Below are 10599 nucleotides of genomic sequence, written 5' to 3'. Positions count from 1 at the left end.
TTTCCTTCAGTGTCCTTCAAGAGCTGCATTTAAAATGCATTTCTACAACTTTTACAGCTTTATTTTTTTGTTACTTTAAACTATTATAAGAGGCAACCCGGTGCTTCAGTGCAAGTTCAAGAAATTACATTTGAGAGAACTTGCTTTCTGAAAAACTAAAAGAACAGTTTCATTAACATTTAAATTATTCACTCATGTACAATACAATTGTTACAAAGAAAAATAGATTGATGTCTCTTTATTTTGTAGTTGAAATAATATTTATCCAGCAGATATAGAAGGATTAAAAAATAAAAATAAAATGAGGCCACACTGTAGAGACTAATGAGAATGACAAAAAAGAATCCTACCACGAGAAAGTTTTAAATTACTCAACTGGCATGTAATTCTTGGTACTGGAATACAACAGTTCATTTAAACATTAGGATAACTGATTTCCAATTCGTTATTACTAAATGCCACTCAGATAGCCAAATACCATTAATGTCAAAGTTAAACCTGTGAGCACACAAATTGTTGTTCTGTATCAGAAACATGTTTGAACAGGAATTTTAAAAGAAGCGGGCATTTAAATAATAAAAAGGCATGCTACTGTACAAATGGAGTCAGTCTTAACTACAGTTCTCTTAGGATAAAAAAAAACCAACTGTTACTATTAGAGAAGTCTTGCCCTGAAAAGGTCATGTACAGTATGCATTTTTAGCATTTGAATTGGCTTGTATAATTAAGACAAAAGGAACTTAATAGCGTACTGGTTTTGTTTAGCAGCAGGTTCACTTAAAAAGGACCAACTATTGTAAAGGAAAAAACTTGATCGCTGCATTAACGAACAGGAACAATCTAGACAAGATTGGGCCAGTTTAATTACATCATCAATGATGGAAAGACATGGTTTTGAACATCTTTCATATAATGGCAGTATTATATTTGTGCAGCTAAACAATCAAATGAGAGCAGGTTGTATGCGTCCCTCAATATGTCAGATGAAGATCAGTACCCAAAATATCAACTATTCCTAAACCTGCATCAATATGAAGGTCTTTTATAGAGCCCATGAAATCTGACTCAAGTAACCCAAACGTCTACTTCATCATTTTTGTAATAAAAGCACATATTACCTTCCCATACCCTCCTTCCCAAACCAAGATCCTTTTCAGTTGACTTTGTGGGCAGACTAATGATTCCAACAGGGACCTTGCGCAACTATTTACATACGGAACACACAAACAAAAAAAAAAAAGGAAGAAAAGAAATCAAATTCCTCAAAACAGTAAAACTGCTGTAAAAAAAAAATGAAAACAGTGCCACACAATAATAAAATACAAGAAAACAAAACCACTTTATGTAGGAAATAATGATTCTTGATATTGGCCCTCTTTACAACAAAACATCCAACGCTTGCAGGTAGGGCAAGAAGAAAGTAGTTAAATCAGAAAAAAAAAAATTCTGAAGAGTCCACTAACGTTTCCAAAAATGAGTAATCAACATGTCATTGAACGAAGGGCGGAGGTGGGAAGTTAGGTGCACGAAGGCTTATTGGGCTCCTTCCATATTAATGAGAGAGCTTGCTTAGCACATGCCACCCGTCTGTTGTTGAAAGACATCAATAGTATCTTCATCTTCCATCTCCAGCTATGGGACAAAATCCAGACAGACATTAGAACAAAGCATGCTTCCAGTACATATCTAGGTTCTACCTCTTAGACAATATTTTCTATAGAAAATAAGAGAAATGAGTGCATATATTTTCACCCCGGCAAATACTTTGCAATCTTGGGCTCAGATCAAAGTCCTGTAAGTGTCACTGTTTAGCCCCGTGGAACTTTGACCGAACTGTCGGGAGCCAGGTGCTAACAGTGCTGCACTGTGGCAGCACCGCACTTATGTATTCCTAGGTTACGGGGAGGTAGCGGGTGGTGTTGCGCCATGGGCATTTGCACATCCCACATTAAGTTACCCGGGGGTATAATTCAGCAGTTGTTTTCACCATGTAAGTTGCATAGAATCTGTAGTGTTTAAACTACTGATGGATTATGTAATAAAAGTTTGACCTTCTACATTCGTCAATTGCAACTGTATGAGATGCAGCACGGTGGCTTAGTGGTTAGCACTTCTGCCTTACATCACGGGGGTCATGAGTTCAATTCCCCACCATGGCCTTATCTTTGAGGAGTTTGTATGTTCTCCCCGTGTTTGCGTGGGTTTCCTCCGGGTGCTCCGGTTTCCTCCCACACTCCAAAAACATACTGGTAGGTTAATTGGCTGCTATCAAAAATTGACCCTAGTCTGTCTGTGTTTGTCTGTCTTTCTGTGTGTGTGTTAGGGAATTTAGGCTGTAAGCCCCAATGGGACAGGAACTGATGTGAGTGAGTTCTCTGTACAGCGCTGCGGAATTAGTGGCGCTATATAAATAAATGGTGATGATGATGACTAAAGTGTTCTCCAGGTTAAATGAAGGTATTAGAAGTCAAATTTATACAAGGTTGTAGGTTACACTAGGAAATGTTATTTAAATATATCCTAAATAAATTTGAGCACATGGACAAATAGTCAATACCACCAATTCAGTTACAGTTTTGAAGTGACTGCAGACAACTTTAGAGTGCTGAATGTTACATCAGGAAAAGGGCAGATGTTTATAACTCTATATAACACTTATACAAGTTTCCCACTAAATGTTATCTGTTACAACAGAGGCCTCTAATGTATTTGTTTTGCTAGAAAAATGCAGCATGTGGAAGAACCATCCTGAAACTAAGCTTAGCTTGCATACTTACCAGAAAGGGAAAAGTTTAAAATATAAAATTTAAAAACTAGCAAATAAACAGGATACATAAATGCTTTTCAAAATGAATATAATAGGCAAGTTTACGTGTGTGAGCCTACACTGTTCTACAAAACACAGCATTAAAAAAACATAGGACCAAACAGCCAGAAATGCTGCAGTAGAATGTTAAAGCTTACATCCACTGACAAGCTAAATGGTATCATTACCACAAGAGAACCCCTGCCTCATAGGGGCACATTCAATTGTCGGCGGAAACGCCGAAAATCTCGCACTCCACTCACTATTACCAATATTGAGGTCAATAGTCGCTTGGAAAAAACGTTATTACGGTAGTTTTCTCGCTGGATTTCAGCCCGCAGCTCCCTGAGCCGCGAGTTGAAATCCAGTTTACTATTACCATAATAACGGTAGTTTTAACGCTGCAGGGAATTCAAAGAATTGAATATGCCCCATAAGATGCAAACAAAATAAGCAGAGTCAACCACTGTAAACAGACAAACAGAACTCCTAACACTATACGCAGAAAGATTATTCTTTCTTAATGGGCTGCAGTTCCAACCCAGCAGATTTAATAAAGATACAAATAATTTCAACAAAGAAAGAAATGTAAGAGGAAATCAACGATCATACCTGTGCAGGGGTGTCTGTTTCATTAATAGGCTGACCATCAAACCTGAACCGTATCTGTCTCATTGCCAAACCCTTCAATAAAAACACAAAATGCATTAGAGTTCACAAATCGGAAACAAAGATACTTGTCGGATGCATGAACTATGTTTTATATAGAGTTGTGGCCTACTTAGTTTGCAGTGGTACAGTTGCTAACTTTTCTAATTGACACCTTATTTATTATACCTAAAGCACAATTTTCTTTGCTGCAATGGTGACACTTTCGATAGCACATCTATTCAACTTTCATATGATCTTACAGTATAGTGGAGTAAGTCTCACCCAGGTGTAAATAAACATGCAGAGCATTGCTGTAACCAGTGATGCTCCCAGCAGTCCCCAAGCATGTCCATGTTACCAAGCTTGACAACAACTCATGTGACAAAGTGACATTTATAAACAACATTCCACAGATAACAGAAAAGGTGAAGTTGCCCATCGCAATTAGACATTTTATGAACTGTAATGACTTACAGATCTAATTGGTTGCTGTGGGCAACTACAATCAGGAAATCTTATGTTTGAGGAATTTATTGATACAGGTGAAAGTAAATTTGAAGCCATCAATAATTATTTCATCTGTCGCCACACAGAAATCCTCAGAAACATCTTGAGAAACTCTGGTGTAGAAGCAGAAAAAGATCCTGTTTGTTTGAAGGCTAGAACTACACTAATGATTTGTGTCATATGGAAATCACATTAAGTTTTTCTCCCACTAAAGTAAATTAGTTTTGTCAAAATATGAAGGGTAAATAGATGAAAATACAGTAAATAGAACACACACAGAACAAGGTAAAGTAGAGCAGTAAGCAACTGCCACAGTAGCACACAGATTTGCATGAACAGAAGAATATAGAGCTGTTTTACTGTTTTATACCTGTCTGTCACAGTATGCTTTCATTAACTTGCTGAGAGGAGTGTGTCGTTTTATTTTGAATTGGACCACAGATCCATCCTGTCCCGCCACTTTAAGGTTGATGTGGTCATTCTCAGTCTTCACACCTTCCTGAAAGGGGAAAAAAAAAAAAAAAAGAGTTTCATATATTTTAAGTAGGAGTGTGTCGTGTGTCATATATATATATATATATATATATATATATATATATATATATATATATATATCTCTATCTGGCACAACTTTACATCTACTGCGAGCTATATCCCCAAATGTCAAGCTATTTGCATAACTTCAGCACTAATCTAGTTGAGATTTCAGCAAGTGCTGCAGTGTAGTCCTCTAGAGAAGTCAAAATTGTGAGCCGGACTTACATTCACATGACATTACACGCTGCAAACAATTTCTATGCAAAGCCATCTCAGGTTCTTACCCTAGCCATCGATCTTGCTCCTGAAGAAAATTAAATTTTGAAAAGTCACAAGTGCTAAAGGCCTGGTAAAACTACTGAGCAGTTTCAGGACTGTTACACATAAAATACAATTATAAAGGGCTGCCCAGTTGTAAAGCACAGCTGTGGATAAGCCTAGTAGTATATTATATAGGCAAAATAACAGATTATAAAATATTAAAGTTAAGTTTAAGTTTTAGCATAAATACCTATTTTACATTTGTTATATTGCTAAAAGGTGGTTACTGCTTGAACTACCTAGAGACCAGAGGGCTCTTGCACCTTCACAAGCAGTCTAGACTGTGTTTTGGCTATGCACTCCCTTTCTGGGAATAAGGTTTATTTTTAGCCTATCCATGTATGTTTTATAAAGTTTTCTTGGACACACTGAGCTCTTTTGGTAGCACTTTTGTACAAGTGTGGAAAGCTGATCAATTCGTCTTTGCAGTGAAAATAATTATTTGCAATCTAATGGTAGATGGTGTGCCAGCTAGGAATAGGTCATATACCAGTGATCTATAACTGCAGAGTCAGAGAAAAGAGCTGGAAGGGCTCACCAAAGCTCAGAAATAGCCATCCCCAGTCTGAAAGGGCCTACAACTCCCACCAATGGTACTATTAGCTGGTAGCCACCACTCAAGCACAGATGGAATCTTTGCCAACTCCTTATGGATAAATTGGGCTGTTTACAGAGCAGGAACCAGCAAAGGCTTCCATTGTAATATCATGGAAACCTGGCGCTATGTTTACAGCCTGGGTTTTCTGTGCCAAGATCAAAGTGGAAAGTTTCCGTATTGGGGTACACAACACTTATTGTATACCATTTAATCTGGCTCCTGGGCACAGCAATGGAATCAGAAAACTAACTTGCAGCCAATTCCAGTAGCACTGGATATATGCTGCCATCGAATGTAGGGTGACAATTTAAGTACTGTCAACAGATACTGGCTCATGCATGACAAGACGTATTATAGACATACAGCAAATGATTTTTCGTAAATGAGTTCCTTCAACTAGCAACTGGTTTTCCTTTATGGCTACCGTGTCAGAGCTCCCCTGCTCCGGAGAGCAGTAGCTTTCACAGTTACGTGTATGTGCCTGGAACCTGAAAAATACTGCAAACAGTGAGTGGGTGGTCCAAGGAGCCACTCCAACCTGTGTACTGTTCAGAATAAAGGAGACCATGTGCACATAAAGCAACATTCACTAATATCTAAGGAGATGCTAAGCACCTGTGCATTACTCCAACAAGTACAGGTTGGCTGATGGCTAAAGCAAATATAATGGCAATTGTTTAAATATTAAATAATTTAACTGCAGTAAATTGGATGTTCTTCTGCAAATACCATGTTAGGATCAATTTTACCACCATTACTACACTACAACCCCCAGGGTTCCAGCAATGAAGGGAAGGGGGGATTATGCACAACCAGTTTTTCCTAGGCTGTAATATAACGTAATGTTTTCCTGGCGTATTAGAAGCGTGTTCTCAAAGACTTCATGCGCTGCACTATATGCTTTATGAGTGTTTACATATAGCTCCTTGATTTAAGCATTTTAGGCCATAAGCATTGAATTACAAAAATAATATGAAGTAATGTGTATGAGAATAAGCCCTTATACCTAGTTTGTGAAAAATGACAGCAGGTTATTTACTTTGTTTTAAAGTGTTGCTTCCCAACATCTTTCAGTTTACACAATATAATCTCCATGACCAGGCCGATTTGGCCGATTATTCGTCAACAACGATTGAAGCACACTTTATATACAACTTTCACATTAGATAATCCTTACAAGTCACTGAAACCAGTGTAAGGCATTCCTACAGGATTCTGCTGTGCTGGACGGAGGCAGAGAGGGAAGACTGCGGCGGCCTGCAGGGCGGGCACTCGTGTGACCGGGAAGCCGGCTTTGGCGCGCATTATCCCGGGACAGTGATAGATATAACCTACCCCTTCTGTAATCAAACCTCCCCTCACACCAGGTCCTCCCCACCCGAAACCAAGACCCTGGTTATTTCCCACCGCAGACACTATGTCCCTCCGCTCCCGGCCGGCTGCTGCCAAGTTACAGCCGTGCGGCCTACAGCCCGGCGGCGGATTCTCGTTTCGTTCGACTTAAGCTTTACCTCTCGCTCTGGACCTCATTACGTTATTCTAGGCTGTAACCGCAGCGCTACGGGCTTACCTTAGGCTTCTCTTCCGACATGGTTCTGTCTGTCTGTCTGTCTCTCCCGCTCTTTTTTCGCCGCTGGTTTTTTTTTCTTCTCTCCTCACTCCCTCTCGCTTATCACGTGCACGCGCGTTACCCCCCACATTATAACGCGCCGCAATTTGTGCTGCAGAATCACATGGTACCAGAGCGCGTGCACGATGCGCGTGCACGACGATCCCCTCCCCCTTCACTGCGTCACTTCTAGACTATACGCCCGCCCCCTCGCGCTGGTATCGCACGGGAGCGCGCTCAGACCGATGAGGGGGGAGGGGGAGACGATGATGCTGTGATGTAACACGAGGTGGGGGATGGGGATACTGTCCTCGTGGTGAGGGAACCAGTAGGACAAAGGCAGAGGGACCTCCAAATATGTCCAACGTGTGCACCAAGATAAAATAAAACAAATACATCTTCTAATAGTGGTAGAATAACGTGACATGGTGCCTATGGCGCAGTCTGCTGGCCAGTTTTGAACAGAGCCAATAGAAACTCAGGAGACTGTATGTAAAAATGGTGACACTTGCGCCACCTTATGAACAATTATCACTGACACCATTAGGACGATCGCTCTGCGCTTAGAATGCTGAGATATGTATTTATACAACATCGGCACAACTTCCATTGTGCTCTTCCTGACGCACAGGGAAGGGTCACATTGGCGCTTGTATGTGGTGCTTCCGATTGTAGAGGAAATTAATATATGGTTTCCAACAGAGAACACTTCCAGCACGTATTTATTACCATGAAGTCACTGTCCACGTTAATGCAATGTAATAGCTGTTAGCTTGATTGAGATATATATATATATATATATATATATATGTATGTATGTAATCAAACTGCTTGAGTTGGCTTCAAACTCTAAAATGCTTTTTGCTTAAATACAGTTGGTTAAATCGTGGTGTATTTGGCACATTATAGAAGTATACGCCGTAATGGACGATAAGAACGGTGTCTGGTTTGTGCTCATGCGCTCCCAGCCGCGGCTTACTTGCGGCTGCCTGACATTGAGCAGCAGCGCATGCGCGGTGGCCGATCAGTGCTGTGACGTGTTCCGGATTCGGTAATATCCGTAAATAAACAACTGAGGCGACCAGGTCCCGGTGATGGCGGGGACGGCCCTGAAGCGGCTGATGGCCGAATATAAACGTGAGTACTACCTGAAGACAAGGTGGAAATGACGGAGAGTTTCAGTGTGACATGACTTGTCATTTTCACTTTTTCCTCTAACACATAGAAAGTGTTTAGTGAATATACTGTGCTTATTCTCTTATATTAGCCACTCATTTAAATATTGCGAACGTAAAAAATAGTTCTCCAAGTCTTAATTATCTGCGTCATCTTCTCTGTTTAAAATACATTTTTAGTTATAGTGGAGCCAAACTCATTAAAATATTAAATGCTTCATCTATTTATACATGTTGACGTTATAAATGACGTTATACTGATCCAAATTAGCAGCCAAATAGATGTGTATATTATATAATTTCAAAACTGTTCCACATTTTAGTGATTACACTTTGTAAGTTTTGCCAGTGTAATTTGGCCTTAATTGTCCACAGTCCTACCCCTAATCAAATTACACAGCAAAGTGAATTGAGCACCCTTGTCCCAGATCTATTTATTCAGTGAAATGCAAATTTGCAATTGCATACAGAATAATAAAGTAAAAGAAGGACCCAAAGATTCTCTTTCGCTGTCTGCCTGCCTGTCTGTGTGTGTATGTTAGGGAATTTAGACTTTAAGCTCCAATAGGGCAGGGACTGAGTTCTCCGTACAGCACTGCGGAATTAGCAACGCTATATAAATGATGATGATTATTATTATCTTGCTGGAACTTCGCACCTTTGTGAAATGGCCTGGAAATGCATCTATGCAAAATTTGGCTGCGATTTCTCTAATTTCTACAAACATATATATTGTGAAGACAGCACTCACACTCTTGTAGTAGAAGAATGTGACAGCACTCCAACTTTGATGCAAAGTGAAGCTTTGATCTATTTGTGCATTGCACTCCTAATAACAGCGTACAGGCAAACTTTAGATTTGCTGCTTGACAATCATGTCTGCCTACAAAGTACCTATTTTATAGAGAACAGTATAAATAACCCAGAAGTTCGTTGGTGGGGGAAGCTGGATAGTTTTGAAAAAAAAAAAAAAGTTACATACTCACTTGATCGCGGCGCCAGCGTCCCTCCTCTCTGCTCCGTTCACAGTGAATGTCAGGCATGACATCATCAAGTCACGCTTCACATTCAGTGAGGTGCGCCGCAGAGAGGACCAAGCGAGAGAATAGAAGACAGAAGAGAAGAAAGAAGCTAACAAAAGGTAAGTAAAGGAATGGAGAAGCAAGGGGAGGAAAGCGGAAAGGCACAGTGTGATAAAGAAGGGGGGAGAGAGACACAGTGATAAAGAAGGACGGGGGAGAGAGGCACAGAGTGATGAAGAAGGGGAGGGGGAGAGAGGCACAGTCATAGAAGGGGGGAAAGCAGCATGGATGGCGCAGTGTTATCATAAGGGGGCACAGTGTAGTTGTGATGAAGGGGCACAGTAATGTGTGTGTGATGGCACAGGGGGCTTTTTGCAATGTGTAGTGTGTATGAGGTAGGTGATGTCTAATGGGTGCTATTTTGTTTGTAGGGTGATGGTGAGGCAATTTAATAGTGTGGACTATTTAAGATGGGGTGGTTTGGGGGCTATTGAATGTGGGGGTGAGTTTGGGGAGAATGAGGTATATTTATTAAATGTGACTATGAATTATTTAATGGCAGCGATGGTTGCAGGAAATAGATATATTTATGAAATGTAAATACTATTTATTGCTGGGGCTGTTTGGAGGGAGGGAAATAGGTTTATTTATTAAATGGGCATACTATTATTTTAATGTTGGGGCTGGAGGAAGACCTAATTATTACTTGTGGGTGCTATTGATTTATCATCGGGACTGGTTGTAATTTTCTAAATGTACCCATTTTTTATTTTTTTTTGAAATGGGCCCCCTAATATTCCAGGATCCAGAGAAGCCGAAATTAAAGAAAGCAGCAGCCACAGGTGGTGAAAGTGAGAAGAACAGTTAGGAGAGTCTGTGAAATGGTGTGATTCTAGTGGGACAAACCCGAATCTTGGTGTGTGTCTTGCCCAATGTAAGGGGCAGGCCAAGACTGTGAACTGTTTATGTACACACTGCATTCTTTCTATACTACATTATGGTGCTAGATGTCCTGAAAGTCAGGAGTGCTGGGACATATGTCATGCTCCGGCAAGCAGGCACTGCACATTTGTGTCAATGGTGTACACAACAATGCAGGGTTTTTTTGTGTGTTTTTTGTGCACTTTTCACGTGCTAGCCACGCCCCCCATGATGCATGGCCATGCCCCAATAGTATGACCACACCCACAGCAAAGTTTGGGCTGCAATTTTTTTTTAGCATGCTTAACTATAAGGGGGGGCCCATGAAATTGTTGTACCAGGGTCCTGAATTCCTCTTAGCAGCCCTGTCCGGGACATATAATCCTGAAATAGTGGATACATCAATCAAACATATTAATACTATATGGATACAGGAATCATGATCTCCATCT

At 40.3% G+C, this 10599-nt stretch overlaps 2 protein-coding genes across 2 annotated transcripts in view; one reads left to right on the top strand and one right to left on the bottom strand.

Annotated features, from left to right (window-relative positions):
• Positions 1 to 223: 223 nt before the first annotated feature.
• On the bottom strand, positions 224 to 7162 carry SUMO3 (small ubiquitin like modifier 3). The gene is made up of 4 exons (XM_075180252.1): positions 6991 to 7162; positions 4335 to 4463; positions 3419 to 3490; positions 224 to 1632 (listed from the first exon to the last, which is right to left on the bottom strand). The coding sequence occupies exons 1-4, from the start codon at positions 7009 to 7011 to the stop codon at positions 1570 to 1572; spliced, it is 285 nt and encodes a 94-aa protein (XP_075036353.1). The 5' UTR covers positions 7012 to 7162; the 3' UTR covers positions 224 to 1569.
• Positions 7163 to 8020: 858 nt separating this feature from the next.
• UBE2G2 (ubiquitin conjugating enzyme E2 G2) overlaps positions 8021 to 10599 on the top strand; it is a 47231-nt gene continuing 44652 nt past the window's right edge. Inside the window, exon 1 of the mRNA XM_075180250.1 lies at positions 8021 to 8166. Coding sequence (XP_075036351.1) covers positions 8124 to 8166 — 43 coding nt within the window. The 5' untranslated portion in view covers positions 8021 to 8123. The remainder of the gene's footprint in view (positions 8167 to 10599) is intronic.

This window comes from Mixophyes fleayi, chromosome 7, assembly GCF_038048845.1.
Source record: "Mixophyes fleayi isolate aMixFle1 chromosome 7, aMixFle1.hap1, whole genome shotgun sequence".
Classification (NCBI taxonomy): domain Eukaryota; kingdom Metazoa; phylum Chordata; class Amphibia; order Anura; family Limnodynastidae; genus Mixophyes; species Mixophyes fleayi.
The sequence above is the reverse complement of the archived record's forward strand: the minus strand, read 5'-3'. Positions and strand labels throughout refer to the sequence as shown.